Source organism: Abrus precatorius, unplaced genomic scaffold (assembly GCF_003935025.1).
Source record: "Abrus precatorius isolate BTA unplaced genomic scaffold, Abrus_2018 Scaffold10, whole genome shotgun sequence".
NCBI classification, from domain to species: Eukaryota; Viridiplantae; Streptophyta; class Magnoliopsida; order Fabales; family Fabaceae; genus Abrus; species Abrus precatorius.
Genome location: NW_020874292.1, coordinates 29,749,335 through 29,774,491, shown reverse-complemented (window position 1 = coordinate 29,774,491; position 25,157 = coordinate 29,749,335). Strand labels below are relative to the sequence as shown.

At 34.1% G+C, this 25,157-nt stretch overlaps 2 protein-coding genes and 2 non-coding genes across 7 annotated transcripts; 3 read left to right on the top strand and 1 right to left on the bottom strand.

The window, feature by feature from the left end:
• The first annotated feature begins 416 nt into the window (after positions 1 to 416).
• LOC113862886 (nuclear export mediator factor NEMF) lies at positions 417 to 15,186 on the top strand. 4 transcript variants are annotated; one of them, XM_027496181.1, is made up of 16 exons: positions 522 to 772; positions 851 to 963; positions 1,043 to 1,139; positions 1,237 to 1,361; positions 1,831 to 2,326; positions 2,453 to 2,638; positions 4,275 to 4,568; positions 5,180 to 5,332; positions 6,151 to 6,305; positions 11,728 to 11,833; positions 11,953 to 12,270; positions 12,340 to 12,918; positions 13,265 to 13,343; positions 13,956 to 14,040; positions 14,089 to 14,315; positions 14,552 to 14,993. In XM_027496181.1, the coding sequence occupies exons 1-16, from the start codon at positions 668 to 670 to the stop codon at positions 14,743 to 14,745; spliced, it is 3,312 nt and encodes a 1,103-aa protein (XP_027351982.1). In that variant the 5' UTR covers positions 522 to 667; the 3' UTR covers positions 14,746 to 14,993. The 4 variants fall into 4 exon arrangements, with proteins under 4 accessions (XP_027351965.1, XP_027351982.1, XP_027351975.1 ...); XM_027496174.1 differs by having other exon boundaries at positions 11,953 to 12,410; positions 12,477 to 12,918; positions 13,956 to 14,315; positions 14,552 to 15,059; XM_027496164.1 differs by having other exon boundaries at positions 417 to 772; positions 11,953 to 12,918; positions 13,956 to 14,315; positions 14,552 to 15,186.
• Positions 15,187 to 16,501: 1,315 nt separating this feature from the next.
• On the bottom strand, positions 16,502 to 20,038 carry LOC113865199 (30S ribosomal protein S1, chloroplastic-like). Its single transcript, XM_027499608.1, has 6 exons — positions 19,705 to 20,038; positions 18,687 to 19,043; positions 17,947 to 18,228; positions 17,754 to 17,864; positions 17,368 to 17,454; positions 16,502 to 16,985 (listed from the first exon to the last, which is right to left on the bottom strand). Exons 1-6 carry the CDS (start codon positions 19,963 to 19,965, stop codon positions 16,881 to 16,883), a joined length of 1,203 nt encoding a protein of 400 aa, XP_027355409.1. The 5' UTR covers positions 19,966 to 20,038; the 3' UTR covers positions 16,502 to 16,880.
• A 1,532-nt stretch (positions 20,039 to 21,570) lies between these two features.
• Positions 21,571 to 21,684, top strand: LOC113853412. The gene has a single exon (XR_003502584.1). It is a non-coding gene; the product is annotated as a U5 spliceosomal RNA (small nuclear RNA).
• Positions 21,685 to 23,800: 2,116 nt separating this feature from the next.
• On the top strand, positions 23,801 to 23,918 carry LOC113853367. Its single transcript, XR_003502540.1, has one exon. It is a non-coding gene; the product is annotated as a U5 spliceosomal RNA (small nuclear RNA).
• Positions 23,919 to 25,157: the final 1,239 nt, after the last annotated feature.

Sequence of the window (25,157 nt, the reverse complement as noted above, 5' to 3'; positions counted from 1 at the left end):
TATACAATAATTATTATAATTACGGTTACTGATATTATTATTATTATTATTATTATCATCATCTATAATTAGTTATTTTTGTCGTTAATTTATCTTATTAATTATTAATTCTTTTGATATATTTATTGCTAACATATAAATAAAAGATGATAGAATTTTATTAAAAAATATTTATTCTTTTTATTAAAATCTCTCTCCTCTTCTTTTTTATTCGGATGAATTAGTGTGTTAAAAAAAATATTTTATCTTTTTTCTATTTTATCCTACAAGTTTTTCTATTTATATGAAAGTGACATATATGATTTTAAAAATTTGAAATGCAAAATTAATTAATATTTTTTAAAAGATACATATTTCTTTTTCTGTGAATAAAAGAAATTGTAAGTTAAAATTGTAGGAACATGTAACATTTTTCTGAAAAAAATTGACCCTGTTTTTTCACTTTGGAAGAAAGACAAGAACACTTTCTTCAATCGAAGTAAGGCTTCTAACTCTGAGCAAGACCCAACTTTCCTAAGCATTTTAAATATTAACGAAGGAAGGTTACATAAAAATTGAAAATAAAAAACACGAAATAGAGTTACCCAAGAGTCGATTTTCTTCTTCCTAACTCTTCATCATCGCATAATTGTGATTGTAGCAATTAACCCTAACAGAAGAGAGAGCGATGGTGAAGGTGCGGATGAACACCGCCGATGTGGCGGCGGAGGTGAAATGCCTCCGTAGGCTAATCGGAATGCGATGTTCCAATGTCTACGATCTCTCTCCTAAGGTTACTTTCACTTCTAATCCATTGATTCCTTTTCACTTACGTTTTATCAATTCAATTCACTTTCTTCTTGTTGTTCAGACCTACGTCTTCAAGCTCATGAACAGCAGCGGAGTCTCCGAATCCGGCGAGAGCGAGAAGGTTCTTCTTCTCATCGAAAGTGGAGTCAGATTGCACACTACTCTCTACATGCGGTAATCACAATCACAATCACGATTTAGTTTCCATCAAAATTACACAAATTAAATTTTTTATTATTTTCCCTATTTGCAGCGACAAAAGCAACACTCCTTCTGGGTTCACTCTCAAATTGAGGAAGCATATTCGAACTAGGAGGCTCGAGGATGTGCGCCAACTTGGGTACGATCGGGTATATATAACCCTTCTTCCTTTTCTTCCTTGTAGTAGTATTGTACCATCACTCTTCAAAATTTATTCATTTATTTGTTTTCATGAATGTGTGACAGATTATTCTCTTTCAATTTGGACTTGGAGAGAATGCAAACTATGTTATATTGGAGCTATATGCCCAGGGGAACATCCTCCTCACTGATTCTAATTTTACTGTCATGACTCTACTACGATCTCACAGGTTCCTACTGTTTTCTCTTTTGGTCTCTAATTCCCATTTTTTTGTGTACGCTGTAGGACAAAATATAAATGCAGAACTGAAAATTTGCATGTGGGTAGCATATATTTTCATTAGCTTACAATAGTAGTATTTATTTTGTTTGGATAAAAGAAAAACTTGTTAAGGATGACAATGCATGTGTTAATGGAGGATCAGGATACTGTTGTATTGACTTTGTATGTAAGTTTTTAGTATTGATGAGTTTTTCATGTCGTGCCCTATCGAGCTAATTGGTTTGACATACTATGCTAATTGTTGAAAATGGGATTAATTTACTAACATGGTTTTACTTTATTTTCTGAACGCATTTAGCTTCTTTTTTCTTAATTTATGTTCTTAATGCTTGGGTTCTCTGCTTATTTAATTTATCGATTGAGATTTGAAAAATGTCTCTATAATAAGTGGAATGCTTGCATTTCGTCAATAATAGGGATGATGATAAAGGGCTTGCAATCATGTCACGCCATCGGTATCCTACGGAAAGTTGTCGAGTTTTTGAAAGAACTACTATTGAAAAGTTGCATGCAGCCCTGATGTCTTCCAAGGAAGATGATAATGATGAGGCTGTTAAGGTCAATGGAGATGGGACTAATACTTCTAATGTCACAAAAGAGAAGCAGGGAACACGCAAAGGTGGGAAATCATCTGCCACGTTGAAGATTGTCCTTGGGGAGGCACTTGGTTATGGACCTGCACTTTCTGAACACATAATATTAGATGCTGGCTTAATCCCCAATACAAAAGTTCCCAAAGATAAAACGTGGGATGATGCTACTGTTCAAGCTTTGGTCCAAGCTGTTGCAAAGTTTGAAGATTGGATGGAGGATATTATTTCAGGTAATATAGTTCCTGAAGGATACATTTTGATGCAGAACAAAAATTTGGGGAAGGATTCTTCCATATCTCAACCAGGAAGTGTTAGCCAGGTTATATTCTATTTCTCTTATAATTTTAGTGGCATTGTGAATATGTGAGAGAGTAAGGTGAAAAGATTTTCTTACTGATAGTTTTTGTGGAATTTAGTGTTTACATTCCTGTATCTTTTGAAACAGATGTATGATGAGTTCTGCCCCATTTTACTCAACCAGTTTAAGTCAAGGGATTATACAAAGTTTGAGACATTTGATGCAGCCTTAGATGAGTTCTATAGCAATATTGAGAGTCAAAGGGCTGAACAACAGCAGAAAGCCAAAGAAAACTCAGCTGCTCAGAAACTTAATAAGATACGCCAGGATCAGGTTGGTGCCCACGCCCAAACTATAACTCTTGCATGACTGAAATGTCAGCCGAACCATGTAGCATCCAATATTCAGTCTGGAATATCTTGTCCTGAATCATACCTGGGTGTGTTTTTTGTTATCTTATTGTTATTATTATTGTTGTTGTTGTTGTTGTTGCCATTTTATATGCTGTCACACTGAGTGTTCTGTCCAATAACATTGCATTCTTGTTTGTTTTATAATGAATCTGTTGTTGATGTCACTGGATGCTTTAAATTAGGCTCCTTTCTTTATTAGACTTGCTCATCTTAGGGCCATCTCAAGGTAGTAACAGTGGTCTAATTTGTAACCTTCAAATTTATATGGGTTTTAGTTGTCTGTTTCAATGAAACATCAGAGAACTTTTGCATTAATTTTGAGAAGGAAGAGAGTTTATGTTCATGATGATTGGGTACTAAAAATTTGTTTATTGTTGTGAGAGGAGAAAATGGGAGACATATGCTGGAATCCATGTGTCAATTACATAGCGGTGTGAATTAAATACACAGGGTATAACAAGTATAAAGATTTACCATTACATAATTACTGTATTTACATGATATCATATTATTTCCAACATTTATGTTTTGTCTCTAGCAAACTAGATGTTCATTTTGCTTTTTTATTTGAAATCACTTGTACCAGAAAAATATTTTGGTCATTTTGCTTTTCTATCTGAATATGTGTTATTATTATGTTATCGCTAGAGACACAAAACACATTCTTTTATCAAGTTTCTATAGAAATGATTAATGATTTAGGTCCAACAGCAAAGCATACTTGCACTGTTCTTGTTTGAACTAGATCCTTGATGCATTTGGCGTCAAATCCCCTTTTGGCCACAAAACATGTGGATCTGAAAAGTGTAGTTTTACAAGAGCTCAGTTTCTTGTCTGCCAAAAGGCTTAATAGTGGTATTTTCTGAAGCCCATGTTATATATCTATCCTTTTTCATTTTGCTAAATATAGAGGTTTGGATTATGGTACTTAAAATTATAATTTTCTTGCTATGGAGGACAGGAAAACAAGGATCTGTTTGGTTTCATAAGACACTCTTTCTTCATTTCATAATAGGAAATAAAAAAATAGAATGCTTTCTCAAACCAATCAAGTTTCGAATCCCTTATTCTGTGTTTGAACTCATATTCATTAGAGGGCTGAATCTTGATTGGATGTATGCCTGGTGTTTTCAACCTATGAATTTTGAGAATCATTTATGATTGAATATAGTAACACAGCACACAAACTTAAAATAAAAATTTAGAACATCCGATACTTGGTATAATTTTTTGTCTGGATGCATGAAAGTTTCATGTTTTTATTATTGTGAGCAAGGGAGGCTGGGTGTCAGGTAAAATGGTTCAATTGATGAATTCTCTAGATGAATTAGAATCTTCCTTCAAATTTTATTCATATGATCTTCATTTATTTTTTGTTCACATCCAAATATCATTGTTGTCATTAATATTTTTTGATACAGACACAGAAACGGACTTCACTTATGTAATCATGCGAAGTTGAGAGAAAAAAGTGGTTGCTCTAGTATTTCTGATAGTTGATACTTGACAGTGATGATATGTTGTACAAATTAATATAACTCATTTATCTGGTGTAGGAAAATAGAGTGCATGTTTTGAGGAAAGAAGCCAATCATTGTGTTAAGATGGCAGAACTGATAGAATACAACTTAGAAGATGTGGATGCTGCTATATTGGCTGTTCGTGTAGCTCTTGCAAAGGGTATGAACTGGGATGACCTTGCTCGGATGGTGAAGGAAGAAAAGAAAGCTGGAAACCCAGTGGCAGGTCTCATTGACAAGCTCCATCTTGAGAGGAACTGCATGACTTTACTGTTGGCCAACAATCTTGATGAAATGGATGATGATGAGAAGACACTCCCTGTGGATAAGGTTTTTATTTATTTATTTATTTATTGGACAAAGAAGTTCATTAGGACTGAAAAATTACGAAGAGAAGGGAGGATAACCAATCCTCCTCAAAAGGAGCAGTGTAGGCAACAACCAAGAAAATAGAGAAAAACAAGCACTCAATCCATCAACATGGAAACATCGTTAAAAATAGGATTTTATGTGTAATTTATCCCAGATCAAGTGTTGTGCCATTGAAACCCCCTTAAAAATATGATTCATACTTCAATAAAATCCACCAAGTGTAGAGTAGGATGCTATTGCCACAATTTTAACATGGGTTTTATTTAAAAATTTTCTTTTGGTCTTCTGTTATGCTACATAAAACATTTAAAAGTTCTGTCTTCAGACTACTATTCCTTGAAGACATCTAGGTTGTGCACAAGAGGAATTGTGTGTAGTTTTGTGTTTCTCAAACTGTCCACCATTGTTATATGATTTTCAACCAATCTTATCATGATAAGGAAACAAAATTTTGACTGGAATTTTATTATTTTTCCATTGTTTCTTTCATCACTTATTTTCTTTACATGTGGAATTGTTTTTCCCCTTCGATATATAATATTAGTAACCATAGTATGTTTACATTTAAGGTTGAAGTTGATTTAGCTCTCTCCGCACATGCCAATGCTAGGAGGTGGTATGAACTGAAGAAAAGGCAAGAGAGTAAACAGGAAAAGACTATAACTGCCCATGAAAAAGCTTTTAAAGCTGCAGAGAGAAAGACTCGATTACAGCTTAGTCAGGTGGCTAGAAATTTATTTGTGTATCTTTAATATAGAGTGCAAATTGATATATACTTACTGGATTGCTATCTCAAATAAATTGAAGAAGAAACTTGGAGAAAAGTAAACGTGTAGTCTGTGATCATGGAAAGAAACTGAATTAGTTTTGCAGAGTTTGTCTCTTAATCTTCTCAGAGGTTTATTGGGCCAATACTTGTTACATTTATGGATATCATACATATTATAAATTGGTGATTTAAAGGGGGTCTCATTTCTTTTAGGACATACAAATTTCACTTGAGTTTGTGGCAACATTCAGAAATCTGCCATTACCAGATCATAATACTTTTCTTGGAATTCCTCTTTCTTCATCGCCTGTGATTTGTTTCCCCTGTATTTTTTTTACCTTTTTACCTTGGAGTTTAATGTTATCCTCTTCTTCCACACCTTTTACTTTCTCTGCTCTAATGAAGCTGTTTTTTTAAAATGTAACTTTTTGTGACTTCTCTTAAATTTTAATGCAAGTTCCCCCTTCTATGGTGGTTGGATATTATTTGTCCTTGTGGTCTCTCTTTGGTGTTTGGCCAAATTTTATTTTCTAGTGCTTATGCTATTCTTCTTTGATCAGTTCTTGTTATATTTGGAGAGTGCCTCATTCTTAGTGTTAACACTTTCTTCTTCTCTTCCAGTAAGAAAATAATAGTGGCTTTTCAGCACTGAATATATAAACATAAAACAATGATATGCATGTTCCCAGTCTGTTTTTTTTATTGTTTGGTTTATCTGGCTGCTAATTAATTGTAAGCAATTTTCTCCTTTTTAATCCAATTAATTTCCAGGAAAAAACTGTTGCCACAATTTCACATATGCGCAAAGTTCACTGGTTTGAGAAATTTAATTGGTTCATTAGCAGTGAGAACTATTTGGTTATCAGTGGACGCGATGCACAGCAAAATGAGATGATAGTGAAGCGTTATATGTCAAAAGGAGATCTGTGAGTATTTCTTGTTATATTACACTCTCCTAGATTTGCTAAAGCTTAATGTTGACCAAAAAATATTATTGAGTAATCATGAAAACAATATTATTTTGGTTCAGATGCTATCTTCTTTTGAATGAGTTATACTTTGATGTTTAACATGTCTCTAGATCATTCAAAGAATATATTAACTTGAATGTCTTTGTGAAAGAAATGTATATTTAACCCAAGCTTGTCTTATACTTTATTAAGAAAACTTGAGTATTTCTTCATGGTCCCTTTATTCCTATGGATGTTGCAGAAAATCATGGGAAACTTAGAGTAGGAATACCAATAGTGAAATTAGGGATCATCTTAGTGGGAAATACCTTGCAACCCTATGAAAAAAGGGGGGCCGGGGGGGGGGGTGGGGAGAGGAGGGAGATCTGATCTTGAAACTTTGACGTCCAAGAATATTGCATTAACTATGAGGTTATGATAGTTCATCCGGATTCAACTTCTTTAAACAAGTTCATGGATAGGATCATGTGATGGCTGTGCACAATGCAAATTAAAGTTCTTGGAGATTTATCTCATGGGTATACTGCTTTTCTTTGTTTGATGACTTTGACATTGGTGATTGTTTTTGTATCCAATTTTGGTAGGATTTTTGGTTGGAGAGGTAATCCTTTTTATGTATTTTCCTCATCTTAATTGTCTTTCCTTGTGGCATCATTAACCCATTAGCAGCTTCTATTCCTTCCAAAATCATTCCTTGTCTTGGACCTTTTGTCTTTTTTCCCCCTGAAACCTCAGTAAGAGAAAAAAAAATGTAGAGTTTGATGTGCTTTTTGGTTTACTTGGCTCTACTCATCCCTTTTCTTCACCGCAATGGAGGATTTGGTCTTAAGACTCCTTAGGAGACTGGAATCTACTTGTAAATTTTCCTTCCAATTCATCATCCTCTTTGAACAAGGAAAGGTTTTTCTTGTTAACTACCTTTGGAAATTCACGGCCCCTTCAAAGATGAAGTTTTTTTATTTGGATTCATGCACTTAATAGGACTAATAGCCTCACAAAGTTTTATCTTCTTATGCATTTGTGTCTCTGTCAGACAATAGCAGGCATTTAATTCTGCAGTACCAGCTGCTAGTGCTAGATGCTTTTGGTGTATTTGTGAATTTGTCCAGTGTGTGTATAACATTTTCTCTTGTCATTTTAGACATTTTAGGAGATTTTGAGGATTGCCCTTTTGGCTGGGTTCCATGTTTACTGGTATTTGGTGCCTATGGGTGGAGAGGAACTCAAGAATTTGGAATGACAACTATTTGCATGACATCTTTTTATGCGATGTAGTGTTTCTTAGCTTCAATGTGGTTCTTAGCTAATAGCTATTGTGAAGGAGTGCCTATGGATATGCAAAGAGATTGGCAAGTGATACAAAAATGATTTTCCCCCTTTTTGGAATATAGCTTGTTTTCTGCCCCTTTACCCTTAGTTTTTCTATTCTTGAATAAAATTTGTCTTCTTTAATAAGAAGAAAGTAAGAATTTGTATATTAGTTTTCAATGGTAAGTTTGCTACAGGATTGGAAATCCATAGCATATCTTGTTTCTTGTATGTAATACAGTGTTATCAAATGGCGGCCATGGCAGTTCGCCATGGCAGTTCTGAAGACAGCCGTTAAACCGCCTCCATTAGATGGCGGATTCAGATGGCGGCGCCATGGCGGCCGTTACCCGCGCAGAAATAAGGTTAGTACCCCTCTTCTTCGACACTCAAAGCCGACCCCATCTCAGATCTCTCTCTCTCTCTCTCTTCTAATCCCTCTCGTCTCCGATCTCATCTCCCGTCTCCGATCTCTCATCTCTGTTCGTCTGGACTCTCCAATCCCTCTCATCTCTATTTCGTCTCTTTGTTCTCCGACGTCGCACTCATCTTCCATTGCTGTTTTCTTTGACTTGTTACTGTTCTGCTGGTGGCTGTGACTGTTCTCCATCTCCGGCGACATCTCCTCCATCTCAGGCGACCTGAACCTCCATTTCCGGTGACTTGAACCTCCATCTCCGGCGACCCTTTTTTTCCAGTAGCAATCTTTTTTTGTATTTCCCTCTCTCTTCCAGTTTTTTTTTATTTCTTCCTTTCTGTTTTTCTCTTTCCATGGTTCAATTTTTTCTTCAACCACCTTTCTGTTTTTTCTGAGTTTATCCTCAAAAAAGCCCATTATATTTATTTCAGCTTCTCTTAACATGGCTCAACAAGAATCTTCATCATCAAGAGTTTCTAATCGATCCGACCCGGGATGGAAATACGCTCATTCATTGAAAGAGGGTGATACAAACAACATTGTATGTAACTTTTGTGGAAAAGTTATGAGTGCTGGAATTACTAGAGTGAAACAACATTTGATTGGAAAGAAAGGTAATGTGAAAGGTTGTCCCAAGTGTCCCGAAGAAGTTAGAAAAGAGATTGAGGCATATCAAAAGGATAAAAAGAGTCAAAACAACTTTGAAATGCCAAATGTGAGAAGCTTTGAAAGTGTAAGCTATAATGAAAGTGAGGATGAGGAGGATACCCAAACACATACTATTGCCATGGGTAATCAAAAAGGGCCAATGGATTTGTTGTGTAGAAAGCCAGAAAATGCAATTGAGAAAAGGAAAAAGTTAAAATCGAGACAAGCAAATATAAGAGAAGTTTATGACAAAGAAGCCAAAGTAAGGGTCCATCAATACATAGCTCGATTTTGGTATCAAGCTGGCCTTTCCTTTAACCTCATTAAAATGAAGAGCTTTCAAGAAATGCTTACAACTGTTGGTGCTTTCGGTCCAAATTTACCAGCTCCAAGTTATCATGATATTCGAGTTCCACTTCTAAAGAAAGAGCTAGAATATACCGATTCCCTCATGAAAGATCATAAAGAGCAATGGAGCAAACATGGCTGTTCCATCATGTCAGATGCATGGACCGATCGAAAGCAAAGATGCTTGATTAATTTTTTGGTCAACTCTCCTGCTGGTACTATGTTTGTGAGGTCTATTGATGGATCTAATTTTGTGAAGACTGGTGAAAAATTATTTGAGATGCTTGATGCTCTTGTGGAAGAGATTGGAGAAGATAAAGTTGCGCAAGTGATAACGGATAATGGAAGCAATTATGTCTTGGCTGGTAAGATGTTAGAAGCAAAAAGACCACATCTTTATTGGACTCCTTGTGCAGCTCCTTGCATAGATCTTATGCTTGAAGATATTGGAAAGCTTCCTTTGATAAAGAAGACAATTCAAAGGGGAATATCAGTTGTTGGCTTTATCTACAGTCATTCAAGTACCTTGAGTTTGTTGAGAAATTTTACAAACAAGAGGGAATTGGTAAGACATGCAGTTACTCGATTTGCAACTTCTTTTCTATCATTAGAAAGGCTTCACCAAGAAAAACAAATCTTAGAAAGATGTTTACTTCTGAGGAATGGTGTAAAAACAAGTTATCAAAGGAAGCTAAAGGGAAGCAAGCAACAAAAATTCTATTAAATCCTGTATTTTGGAATAATGTGGTGTATACTTTGAAAATCATGGCTCCTCTTGTCCGGGTGTTACGTTTAGTTGATGGAGAAAGAAGACCAGCCATGGGGTATATTTATGAAGCAATGGAGAAAAGTAAAGAAGCTATCATGAAGTCATTCAAAAGTAATAAAAGTAAATACAAAGATGTGTTTGCAATCATTGATAACAGATGGACTTGTCAGCTTCACCGTCCATTACATGCAGCTGGTCACATTTTAAACCCAGAATTTTACTATGACAACTTTCAAATTGAATTTGATTTGGAAGTTACAAATGGGTTGTATGATTGTATCAAGAGGTTGGTGCCAAGTCGGGATGTGCAACAAAGCATATTACTTGAATTACCAATTTACAAGAGCGGTGGTGGTCTCTTTAGGTCCGACTTTGCAAAATCACAAAGAAAAAGCATTGCTCCTGGTAATTCATCAAATTCTTCAATATTTTAATTTTAAGGTTATACTTCATCTTTAGAGTTATAATTTATCTTTCGTTTTATAGCTCAATGGTGGAGAATGTATGGATATTCAGCTCCACATTTGCAGCAACTAGCTATCAAAATTTTAAGCTTGACATGTAGTGCATCCGGATGTGAATGCAACTGGAGTGTTTTTGAGCAAGTAATTTTCTATCTCTCGAGCCTACTACTTTCTTTTAGAAATTAAAGAGAAACTAATTAATATTCTTATAATTAAACTCACGTTGCAGATTCATTCAAAGAAGAAAAATAGGCTTGATCACAAAAAATTACATGACTTGGTTTATGTGAAATACAACCAACAACTCAAAGAACGTTACAATTTTAAAGATGTAATTGATCCAATTACACTCAATGATATTGATGAGTGTAATGATTGGTTGGTTGGAGAAATGGATGATGATGCTCTAGATGAGGATGCTGGAAATGACTTAGTTTTTTATGGTGATAACACTTTAAATTGGGCAACTGTTTATGAAGCTTTTGGAATTGGAGAGCCTACAACATATACTAGGCGCCATTCTAAGAAAAGAAAGAGTTCATCAAGTGGTATCACTATCAAAGCTGCAAAAGTTGCCAAGATCAAGGCATGTTCAATAACAAAAGGAAGAGACAAAATGGTTCTTGAAGATGATGATGAAGAATTAGAAGATGAAGAAATGTCGGAAGAAACAGAAGATGAATTAGAATTTAATCTTCCACAATCTGAAGGAGAAGAGGAGGAGGGATATGCCTTGGTGGATGAGAAAGAGGATGATTATGTTGGAGTTGAAGAAGAAGACTAAACTAATAATATTTATTTTTATTGTTAACTTGACATTTGATAATTACATATTTTGTATTTAATTATACTTTAGATTAAAGGTTATGTTATATATATTTTGAGTTAATTATTTTTTATTATTTTCTGTGATTTATAGTATTTTTTTATATATTTTATTACATCCGCCATAACCCGCCATGGCGGCCGCCATAACTTTATGGCAGTTTTTTGAGTTTCCGCCATGAGCCGCCATCTGCCATTGATAACATTGATGTAATATTTCTTTGCATGCTTCACTGTGGGAGATGCTTCCATTTTTGGTCCTTAAAATATACTGGTTTTCTTCATTTGCACTTGCTACATCAGCACCATCTCTTGCCCCTTTTTCTCAGGAAGGCTCTTTCTTCCTTGCTTATGACATTTCACTTCAACCCCGTAATTCAAATTATTTTTACCATGTGATATCTAATAAATGAACTATATATATATATATATATATATACACTAAGCTGCAATTTGAAGTGCATGAAACATCTGCAATCCCCAATCAGAAATAAAAATGATTAGACACTCCCTTAAAATGTGTAAACCTTTTCTGTTTTGAAATTTGGTTTGGTACAATATCTGATCTCTCATACTGTTGATTCGTTTATGCAATAGCTATGTACATGCTGATCTGCATGGAGCTTCTAGTACAGTTATCAAGAATCACAAGCCTGCGCAACCAGTTCCACCACTGACCCTAAACCAAGCAGGATGTTTCACAGTATGTTGAAGTTTTAACACCTTTCCATAATGTTATCTAAAATTACTTTTTTGGTTCACTTCATGTTTGTGAGCTAAATCAAATGTTAATTACCACCTCCATATCGTTTTGGAATGTAGGTCTGCCATAGCCAGGCATGGGATTCAAAAATTGTTACTAGTGCCTGGTGGGTTTATCCTCATCAGGTTAGTAAAACTGCTCCCACAGGTGAATATCTGACAGTAGGGAGTTTCATGATCCGGGGAAAGAAAAACTTTCTTCCACCACATCCTCTTATCATGGGTTTTGGCCTACTATTTTGCTTGGATGAGAGTTCCTTGGGATCACATTTAAATGAAAGGAGAGTAAGAGGAGAGGAGGAAGCAATAGATGATTATGAAGAAACTGGTCCTCTCGAAGAAAAATCTGATTCAGAGTCTGAGAAGGATGTCACTGATGTAAATTCTGCTGCAGACTCGGAAAGAATAGACCCAGAAAGGAATGGTAATTTATCCGCAGATTCACAGAAACCTTTATCAGAAGACTTTGCTGCAGACTCATTGCAAACTAGTTTGGCTACTACTATCAATGACAAAACTGCAGTTTCACAGGATTTTCCTGTGAAAGAGACAAGTATTATGAACATGGTTGATAGGGAGAAATTATCTGACATTGGTGGAACTGGCTTAGCATCTGTTACCCCTCAACTTGAGGAACTTATTGATCGAGCTTTAGGACTTGGATCTGTTGCTAAATCAAGTAAAAATTTTGAAGTTGAGAATTCGCAAAATGATTTAGGCAGTGAGCACCTATTTGAACAGAGCAAAGCTGCAGTAAGGGATAAACCTTATGTGTCAAAAGCTGAGAGAAGAAAGTTTAAAAAAGAACAGAAACATGAAGAAGCAGATTCAAATGTTGAACATGGAAAGGATGAATCAAAACTGAAAGATATTTCTGCTAATCTAGCTGCAAAAGAAGTTCAAAATTTGAAGAAAGGTGGAGGTCAAAAAATCAGCCGTGGACAGAGGAGCAAACTTAAGAAGATAAAGGAAAAATATGCTGACCAAGATGAGGAAGAAAGGAGCATCCGAATGGCATTGTTGGCTGTGAGTTCTTTAGCTTACAAATGTCCTTTCATTTCTGTCCACAGAATAATTCACATGTTTTATAGAAGCGCAATACATGCATGTGTTTTTGTTTCTAATATGAACTTCTGATGTGCCTGGGATTCTTATTTCATACCTTCTAAGATGATTCAATAAAGGTTAAATTCAATTAATGTTGTAATATTTCCCTAAAAATAAGTTAGAATAGAAGAAAGTACCTAAGAGATCACACAATGGAAATTCTCAAAGAATATATTACTGCTTCCACATAATTCTTGCATATTTCTGATTTCACCAGGTCCATGATTATTTAGCTCTAAAGTTGGTTTTTTGGGTGTATTTTTAGTCTTCTGGAAAATCAATCAAGAAGGAAGAGACATCATCTAGAAATGAAGCATTGGACAAGGGGGAAAAACCCAGCAGTGGTAAGCCTTTCATAAAAAGTTTCATCACCAGTGTTACTGACAATGAGCTAAGCCGAGCTCAGTCTCAGCTTGTGAACCAATATGTTTGGATTGGGCCTGGCTCGAATAAAGCTTGTGAATTATTCTGCTTGGCATAGCTTGAATCATTTTAGATAAATGAGCTAATTTTAGCTGTGAGCTGGCTCATAAACTTTGTTCAATAGGTTCATGAACATGCATATTATACTATATATTACTTTCTCTATAGTAATATATATTAACTTTGTTAATATGTTTTTTATTTTATTCATATATATGACTTGATCAAATTGACAGTTTATGAATCAAAGAAGTCGACTGTGTCCATGGGACAAGCTTTAGGAAATTCTTTAGCAAGTTTCATGTACTAGACTCTTTGAGCTGCTTAAAGAGCTGAGTAGTGACACAACTTGGTTCATTGCCCCCTCGGGCATGTTTTGCAATTCAATGTGTCACTACCTCATAACCGTTACCTGATTAGTGAAATCTAAACTTTGCTGTAAAATAGACAGAAAACATATTTACATGCCAATCATTGCCGTTAAATTTGCTATATTGTTTATGATATTATAATGTTAATGTTTATTGTAACAGGGCCTGCAGAAGCTCCAAAAATATGTTACAAGTGTAAAAAGGCAGGTCACTTATCTCGTGACTGTAAGGAGCAAACAGATGATCTGTTGCATAGACATGCAATTGGTGAAGCTGAAGAAAATCCCAACATGAGTGCTATTGACACTTCCCAAGCAGATAGGGTGGCAATGGAAGAAGATGATATCCATGAAATAGGAGAAGAAGAGAAAGAAAAGCTAAATGACGTGGATTACTTGACAGGGAATCCACTTCCTAATGACATTCTCTTATATGCTGTTCCTGTCTGTGGTCCATACAATGCAATTCAGTCTTACAAATACCGGGTGAAGATAATTCCTGGACCAGCGAAGAAAGGGAAAGGTTCTTTTCTTTATTTATTTTTATTTAATTTTACCATGTTTCTCCTTAAGATATAATACTGTTTTTTAATGCATGGGTATTATTTCTTGCTTGGAGTCTACGATGCTCGCTTTCTCTTCCCCGACCCTGGCAACCTATGCTCTAGTTTACGATTTATGCAGCAATAGATGCACAGCATAATGATATTTAATTTCAAGATGTCACCATAATTTTTTTCTTCTCAATTTATTGTGCAGCTGCAAAGACTGCAATGAACTTGTTCAGCCACATGTCAGAAGCCACAAACCGGGAGAAGGAGTTGATGAAAGCTTGCACAGATCCTGAGCTAGTTGCTTCAATTATTGGTAATGTAAAGATATCAGCAGCTGGCCTTACTCAATTGAAACAAAAGCAAAAAAAGGGCAAGAAGAACAGCAAACAAGAGAGTTAGCAAACCCCAGGATCGCTATATCTTCTACAGTTAGAAAACTAACTGCACTTATTTCATGCAGTTTTAATTATTTGTTCCCTGCAACTCTGATAGTGCACTTCCATTATCTATTAATAAGCCCTTGGATTAGAACTGAATGTCCCCCAAGTTTTCTTTCGACTCCAGGATGGGATCCTAATCCCCAACCCCGTTTAGGATTTACATAGGTGAAGTAAAGAGTTCCTTTTTATTCTCCTTTTCTGTTTTGCTACAGCTGAAAATTTTTCCTCCCTGTAGATCTGCTGGCTATGTGGATAACAACTGAAATTGTACGGATTTTTGTTTTGTTTCCTTTTTGGTTATCTGCTCTTTACTGCCGAAGACTCAGTTAGCCACTGGTCAGATGTATACTTATAATTGGAAAACAAACCGCATAGATTCAAAACAAGACTTGATTTTTTTTGAAAAACAATTTGTTTAAAATGACACATGCATTATTAAAAGGAGTACAATGAAAATCAAGTCACTTGCAAATTCGAGTACTCTAATTTGATAAATAGAAGGGAATAAGGTTGAAGTTAAAGTTAGCATTGCTAGTATTATAGATAAATTTTAAAAGAAAGGATTTTATATTTTTAAAATATCTAAACAACTTTGTATTATAATTTTTTTTCATCCAATTATTGTATTATAATTATCTATCGTGTCTTAAATTTATAAAAAATAAAAAATATGATCAAGCTACTTGTTTTATTTATTGAAACATATATTACATTTAATTTGGTGTATATAAACAAAGTATAAATAATTTTAAATTAACAAAAATTTATAAATGCCTTACTCACTATAGTAATTGTTTACGGTGCTTTAGAAAAAGAAAAAAATATTTTATGTTTTTGTATATATAGAATAATCATAACCGTTGATTTTAGTAATTGAGTTAGTGATATTTTTATAAAAGGCATAAATATTTTTTAATATCTTAGTTTAATCTAAAGAGAGTATTCAATTGATCTTCAAATTTAAGAGTACCGTAACAAGCACAATTTTTATCCCCATTCAACAAATTTACATAAAATATATATTTTTTTATCTTATATATTATATTATAGTTAATCATTATCTAGATTATTTATCTCATTTTATAAACAGCAAATTTTAAAAATATAATTAAAATATTCTTATTTTCATTAAAATTTTTGAATATATAACATATATTAATACCAATTTTTTTAAAAGTGTCCAAGGCATACAATAAAAAATAATTTTTATTAAAAATTATAATATTTAATACAATATCCTACAATTTTTAATGACAATTTATTATATATAACCTACTTTTATGTATCAGTAGCTACACATTAGAAAAAAATGTGTGTTTATATATATTTATATATATATATGTGTGTGTGATGCGCGTGTTCCTCGATGCAAACCAGTGATAAGTGATGAATTTAGTATTTCTGGTATTTAGATAAATCTGATGACGACACAACTGCTCTTCCTTTAATACCCTGATTTCAATGAGTAGATGCATACACACTGAAATGAAATGAAATGTAAGAACTGCAATTAATCAAGATTCTGCTTTTGCAAAATGAACGTGGCTGCCATGTATCCATTTTTTTAACATACGTCATACCCTTTTCTTTCAAAGTATTCACATTATGGCTTATAGCTTGGATGACGCTTAATTGTTGCAAAAAAAAAGGTAATATGATATTGGCATTGTCATTCTGATGTTATCCAATAAAAATCTTACATATTTCAATAAATAAAAAAATATATCCAATAAAAATTTATGATTATACGATTAGTTTTGGTACATGCAACGATTTAAAGTCAGTTCTACACTACTTTAAAACAAACGGGCCTAATATTGTCGAAGACATAAATATATAAATCTGGTTTTGAACTGGTCTAACTATAATTTGGGCAGAAAATGAAGAATTCTAATTGCCTGACCTTAACTACAATAATGAGTGGCCGAAAAGAACCATTATATAGTCAAAATTGAAGGAGGGGGCAATTTGTCAAATGGGTAGAGTATTGAATTTGTTTTATGCTGTCGGAAAGATAAATATATCCAAACAAAAGAAAATATTTGGCTTAGCTCTCTACAACAATATTTAGAGCAAGGTGTTCACAAGCCTCAATCATGAATCTTCAGCTGTTGGTACCTCACTCAGATCCAGTCCCTCTGGAGGCAAATCTGAAGCAAGTGGTCCTAAGATCCCGTCACTGCTGAGAGATAATCCACTCTGTAAACAAAAGGATTAGGGTAAAACAGGTTCATCAAATGAACAAATAATTTATTCAAATTAAAGATGAAACTGTAAATGCAGGAATATATGTCAAATCAGTAAAATTAGTCAGTCAGGAATCCAAAATACCAAAACCACTTCTATCCAACTAAGATCATCCTAAATGAAATGTATATAAATTCTAGTATGTCATCCTCTAAGGAAGGTCCATCAAAATCATTTAAATCTTGTCATTTTGGAAGCTATAATACTTTTCATCAGCAGCTGCAAGAGGTGGCCTTTTTTTATGCTATTCGTATTCTAGTCACCTTTAATCCCTTGTTGCTTGTTCATTTTCATTGAATTCAGAATTTTGAAAAAATAATTAACAAATAAATACCTCTGGCTGGAACCTTAGCATATCAGCACGAGCCATAGCTTCTGCTTGAGCGATTCTCTGTCTGAATGTCTGAGCCATCTCCTCAGCCTATAAAACAAATTAGAATTACAAGTGTGTGTTCTCTTTCAAAAATGATAATGCTAATGAAAAGGGTTAACATAGATGATTGATCATAAAACGGAAGAGATGGAAAGAAACACAACATCAAATCATAAGGAGAGGAAGTCATTGCTTTGACTTCTTCTAACATATCAATCTAGATAGCATAAAAAGCAGGGCATGGAAAACTGGAAATAAACCATGACTAATGAAGACACTGATATGCTACAATCATAATTTACATATGCAGCATGCAAAAGGTTTGATATAGTTTCTTTGAATCATACCTTCTCAAAGACAAGCTTTGGATTGCGAATCATGTCTCCAGGTGTGGGTTCCAATTTCTTTGTGGAAAGACTTACTCGTCCTCTCTCCCGATCGTGACTTAGGATCATCACCTAACCAAAGATAAGCAAGATTTTATGTCCACATGACACCTGGGATCCAAGCAAATGCCCACATAGCTTATTATAGGTTTACCTTCAGAATATCACCAGGTTGAAGAACAGTTGCAATATCAGTTATACGATCGTGACTGATTTGACTGACATGAAGGAGGCCACTGATACCACCAATGTCAACAAAGGCACCATAAGGTTTTATACTTTGAACAGAACCAGTAACAACTGATCCAATTCCTAGCTGTCCTTGGTTCTCAGCCACAGCTTTACGGTGACTGAGGACAAGTCTGGACTGTTCCTCATCCACCTCCACAAACTTGAAAGGAATCTCCTTTTCAAGAAGCTCTTCTCCAGTTGCTCTCTAAGAAGAAAATAGGCAAAAGGGATAGAGTTTGGGTTGGCGGCTGAAGTTGTAATTTTAAGAAGGGGACATGCGCAAGACAGAAATGAACATGAAAAAAAGAAGAAAAAAAAAAACTTACTAATTACCCAAAATTATCTATCTACATGAACTTGCTGAGACATATAAGTTCTTTAAATAAAGTTGCATGACTCAATTTCAATATTGACAACAATATGGAAAACTCACTACTTGTCAAAGACTTATCATGGCTTTGTCATTCTCCATATTGTTGAACGCTTTATTGGAGCAATTCTTTGGCCAAACAAAGAATTAGCTCCCACTCATCTGATTTTTATTCCCACCAAAAGCCCTTATACAACTATGCTTATTTTACTGACAATTAGTTGAACTCCTGCCATATGGAAAGTTTGAATCGGATGCATGCAAGTTCATGTCAAAACAGGTCAAGAACTAACCGTTGATATCTGTGAAAATGGAACAAACCCCTTAAGGCCTTCCACTGCAGCCACCAGACCTCCTTTGTTTGCATTAACAACCTTACCCTTGACAACAGCATCTTCCGATTGAAGTTGTCGACAGCGTTCCCATGCAAGGTCATATTGTATAGACCTCAAACTCAATATCAATGTATCATCCGATTCATTTACACCAATGATCACAAACTCCTCTTTCAAGCCAGGAACTATGCCCGCTTCTTCCACATTCTTAATTCTGTAGATGCTTGCCTCTTGCAAAGGCAAGTACGCTGTCGACTTTGCAGTAATGTCAACATAAGCTCCACTCGCATCTGCGGCAAAAACAGTACCCTTAACCTGAAACATCACCACCAATCAAATCATCACCAAACTATCCCAAAACCCCATCTGTGGCAAAAACTTCAAGCAGTTATTTTTTGTTTTCCCCATACACAAACAATTAAGTATTAACTATTGCCACCGACAAACTAGACAAAGGTTGCGCTTGAATACACAGCTTAATGTGCTTATTCAATTAGTCCTTTTTAATGATGGCTTATGCTATAAATTTAAACATAAAACTTATTAGAATAAATAGAAAATAGCTTATTTTGATAAGTTATACCAAAATGATTATTGAACTAAGCTAAGAAAATTTTAGGAGTCAGGTTATTTTCATAAGCTACTCTCAAAGCGTGTGCGCACACCCTTATAGCAGCAACTTCAATTCAACGAGACACTGAAAATAACTTATTTTGATTACTTACTTAGCCAAAAAAAAAGCTTAGAGTCGTAAGTTATTTCTATAACTTCTAAACACTCCTCATCCACGCACACTCATAGCAAATACTTCAATTCAACGACACCCCTTGCCCTTTTCAGTTAAACCGAGTCCGAAATTCTACGAAACAAAGAATAAAACTCAAAATCACAGCGACCCAAAGGGGAAATCCAGACACAGATTGCAATATGAGGATCAAATTGGTAACTTCATGAGAAAAAAAAAGAGGGAACGAGCCTTGGTTCCAATTTCAGCGTCGAAGTCGTAGTTATCGAGAGCGGCGGAGAATTGTTCGAAGGTGAAGGAGACACCTTCGGCGGGAGAAGTTCGACATCTCTCATAGGCGTCTTGGAAGAGTTGTTTGAGTTTGGCTCTCTCTTTGTTCTGAGCGTTTTCAATGGCAATGGAACACACGACGGTGTTGCGTCTTCGGTGGTTGTGGATTGGTTTCGACGGCAGTGAGGACCACCTTAACTGATGAGCCAAAGACGCCATCATTGCCTGTTACTCTTCTTTGCTTCGTATGAAGAAGATAAGGTATCAAATCATTTTGTTTAACACCAAAATAAATTCAGAAACTAAAATGAAGTGTTGTTTTATCCTTTTCTTTTAATAAAAAATATCTCCACTAATAGACACTTATTTAGGAGATAAATGTTTTATTTTTCAAAAAATTAAATTTAAATTATATATATTATTAAAAATATAGTCTTATTATATTATATTACATATATATATATAATTAATATTAGTACTAGGTCTATTAGATAAAAAGTCTTATCTCTAATAAAGTTTGAATTTTGAGTCTTTTAAACTAAAAAACATTAGTTAATTAAAAGTTACTGTGATTCTTTTAATATAAATTTTATTTATTTATTATGTGAAACTTTTATCATTGACTTGTTTTATAGAGACTAAATTGCATTTTTTAATATTAAAAATGCTTGGTAGTACAAAAATTAATTGTGACGAAAACTGAGAGTATAGTCATCCTTATTTTTCACAAAATTTCTTGTTTTGTTTTCACTTTTTTAATTTTATAGTTCTCTAATGAAATATTAACAAGTGATTCATACTAAATTAGTCTCATTTGTACTAAATAAGACTTCTATTTTTTAAACACCCCCCCCCCCCAAAAAAAAAAAATTATGAATTTTACAAGATAAGAGAATATTGTACATTTTGAATTTGTCAATTTCTCGTTCCGATGCAAGTAGAAAGCTTAAGTTGAGCTTAAAAGGTTTTAAATTATTTAGGCATTCAAAATAGCAATCCTAACTCAAAACTATGCGGGTAATAAACTTACACACAGATTAATCAAATAGTTTTAGCTTATAACTTCAATCTGAGACGTAAACTACATAGTTCCAAACTTCACCTGAATTTTTTACTAATCTGTATGAGCCACAACTTATTTCCGATTGAATGTTCATTTCAAAATAACTTTATATTGCGTGGTGAGCATAAGCTGGTCTCGTTAATGGTTAAGCACAAAGCTATGCTTGTTGTCGGGTCATAATCCATACAAGAAACTCCAATCATCATTAACCAGTACGGGAAAAGACAAACTTTTCTGCAGAGAATATCAAACTGGTTTCTTATGTTATCTGAGGCTCTATTAAAGGAAATTTCTTTATAGCTTCATTGTCTTATCGGTGCCACAAATGCTTCCATCATCTTCATATCAGCCCTTCAATACTTAGCCAATCAACTATAACTACTTATAAACCATAGTAATAACCATCATTAGTAGCTTTGTTAATTGATGAAACAACCATGGCATCATCTATAGTGGGTGAGGTCGACTCATTGTATATGCAAAAACCAACAAGGAAATCGTATATGAAATAGAGCATAAGGGAAGCCCAGTGGTAGCATATCCTACAGGTTTGTATGAACGCTAGTTTAAGCTTCACCCTCCCTTTGTTCCGTGCATTAGAGATTGTTAAAACACCCAATCGGAAGCTCTTGGTGCCTCAGCTTCACGGGATCCATCAGGTCAATATTCAGAAATGGCTATATAAGCCCACATGGAATAGAATAGTGAAAGAACACTATAGTTCATAGTATAAAAACCTTAGAACTTCACTCAGGTGAGTACGGAGCCGTGTGATGAATGCAAAGCGAACTATTCTTTCGCCTTTTACTAAAGAATACAGTGTATTCGTCACCTTCAAACGGCATACGATAATTTTTTAAAGGGTCCAATCGTATGTGTAGACCATGCAATTTTAGTTGTAAATTTTTGTGAGTGCTTAATTGTCTAATAGGAGAGGTAAACAAAATTACGTGCAAGTAAAACTAGCATGACTTCTAATATTGTTAATGTATACATGTAGGATTTAATATTTTGAAAAATTTGTCATTGGTGTACCTAAACTATGTCTGTAAATAATTTGTATCAGTTCCTCTCATGTTATTTGGCACTAGTCTTTGCTATATATGGTAATTTTATAACAAAGGAAGTTGATTATTGTAACGGCTTAAAAAGGAATCATAAGTGGATAGTAAAATATTACGTTTCATATAGTTGAGTAAATTCTTATTTTGTTCTCTAAAAGATGACATTATCCCTTTAATTATTTTTATTATTAATTTACTCGCTTAATAATTGCAATTGCCAACAATTTAGTCCTTCGTCTGATTGTAAACCCAAAAAAATGAGTATAATGACCCCGTTATTCATATACTATTTTGACAATGTTCTGCATAATAGATAGGTTATGAAATTTATAATAATTCCAACATTTTTTAAGGTTTTAAATTAATTACAATTTTTTTTAAGGATCAAAGTAACAGTATTTGTACCTGCTAATAAAATAAGGTTTACCTTGTTATAAATTCAATAAGTTAAATTATAAAGTATTCAATTTAAAAAAATAATTCTTACTTCGGTTCTCTAAAAGATATAAGGGCCATCAACTTATCTTTAAATTAACTATTGATCTAGTCCCTTAATAAATTACAAGTGTAATCAATTTGAACTTTTATTTGTTCGAGTCAAATAATAATAATGAAACCTCGATTCATATACTAACTTCAATATATTTTGCATGTTTTATGGATGAAATTTGTAACACTTCAATTACAAAAACCTTTCGAGGGCAAAGTAACCACATGCGTCTTTCGAATATGAAAATAATGTTTACTCTTATAAATCTAATAAATTAAACCAAATTATTAACTAAAATAATTAAAACTAAGAAAACAATGACACATACTAGTGGTCTTGACATCCCTGTTTGCTTTAGAGTGATCCTGCGGTCAAGACATTTACTCAAGTACTAAAAGTCAAGAGGCAAACCTGATCAAAGGCATGATTTTGACACAAGAAACTAGATGTCATTACAGTCATACATCCTTCAAATCCATATATTATTCTTTGGGAGTAAGGATGGATCAGTCACTGATAACATCTGAGGCAACTCATGATGGTAAAACGTTCAAGCTATAGGCATAAAAATCAGAAACTGAGTAATAACGTGGTGGCAATCGAGGGTCACTAGCCTCCTTCATGGGCAAGTGGAATAAATTTAAGAGTTGTAAGGAGCTTTGGCAAGACAAGAGCAAAGTCAATGGCATGTTGGTCTAAGGTAACAATAAGATATTTCGACTTCAATTTTCACAACAAAAAATCACCTTACTGCCCGTATACAAAATCCTATGTTATCAGGTAATAATCCAGTCAGAGTTTTTGTTATCTGAGAGTTGAGAATCCCTTGAACAACAACAAATTTTTCTTTAGATCTTGAACTTCTTGTCAGTGCCTTTGATCTCCATATCAAGTTATCAACCATTTTTATCCTTAGCCATCCACTGTAACTTTCCCATTAAGAGTCAACTCAAGACAAATCCTTGAATCCAAGGGTCTTGATGCAATTAAATGTACCTGATGCTTAACATTGTAAAATGCTCATTTTAGATGGTTAGGACTTACAACCAACCAACCAACCAACACTAACTCAAGGTACTTGTTTACAAACAACTACCATGTCATCTTGTGGAAAGATGAAGTATGTTATGCAAAAACAAACAACGAAATCATATATGAAATATAACTTAAGGAAACCATTCATGGAGGAAGTGCAATATCTCTCAGAGGTTTGCTCAAATAGTTCTTCCAGCTTCACCCTCTCTTTATTCTGTGCTTAAGAGATTGCAAATAATCAGAGAGTTGGAAGAACGTTGCACCGTTATGATTCTTGGATTAAATCAGATGAAGGTCGCATTTGAAACTGGAAAGAACAATAGATAGCCCACATTGATTACATAGCAAAAGGAAAGCAGTGTTCTTAATATAAAACTTAAGAGCTAGCATGCGGATTAATCACGGAGCCGTGTGATAAACACATAGCGAACTATTCTTTCGCCTTTTACTAAAGAATACCGTGTGTTTGTCACTTTAAACGGCATACGATTATTTTTGGAAGGGGTCTTCATAAAGAGGGCCTCACAACTCAATTGTAAAATGTTTTCAACTCTATTTGGTTTGAGTTTGTGTCAAGTTATGAATCATATCCATTATCGGCACAAATTATATTGCTTAATATAATATGTTGTACAGGCTTACATGAATTTCGGTGTTAAATTATCATCTTGATTATCATTGCAAGCTTTGCAATTAATTGGTTTCAGCTCCTCTCATGTAATTCGGCTCGTTTCTTTGCAATAAAATGATAAAAAGAGTTGCATGTTTTCAACAACTAGGAAGGATTCATATTTCATTTATTAATAAGTAAATTATTATTTTTGTTCTCTAATGAAAGATATAAGCATCTTCACTCTACTCTTCAAATTTATTTTATAATTTTGTCCCTTGATTATTGCTAGTGTAATACAAAGACTGAAAGAAATTATTATAAAGAAACCTTTGTTCATATTTTATTTTTATGATTCGTTACAAAATTTGTTATATATTAATTACAAAAAATACCAAAGTAACATCTGTTTGTTACTATGAAAATAAGGTTTACGCTGTAACAAATCCAGTAAGTTAAATTAATAAAAACTAAAAACTGCATGTTAACTAAAAATTTACGAGAGGGAGAGAGAACAGAACATTATTGGACACTAGTAGTCTTGCCATCTTTTATTTGGTGCCAAGTGATCTAACGATCCAAAACATTATTAATCAATCACTAGAAGCAAACTTAATGAAAAGAATGATTCCGATTATGATACAAGAAACTAGCAACAATTATATTAATATGATGTGACAAATATCCTCCAAATCGGATGGATTAGTGTGCGAGTCGCTATGTATTAACATCTGAGGTGACGCAGGATGCTACAACATTCAAGCCAAGGAAATCTCCAGAAAACAAATATTGTTGGGCCAATCAATGGCATCCAAGCCGTGAGTATCAAAATAAGAAAATGAGCAATAATGTTGTGTCAATCGAGTGTCACTAGCCTCATTCATGAACAGGTGAAATTAGATTAAGTGTTGGGTTCAAGTTAACGTCAATGGCATAGCATACGTGTATCCAAACATACCCTGAAAGTGTTAACACCTCACTTGATTTTCTTAAGAAGTTTTGAGACTTAAATTTTATAGCGCTCACACAAAAATATGATAAAATAAATATTGATAGATGAAGACAATTTTTTATATGGACTAGAAATTGTTGACTCAAATGGTTTCATCCAATGGTTCAGTGTATTTGAATAATTGCTTATTTAAGCACTTA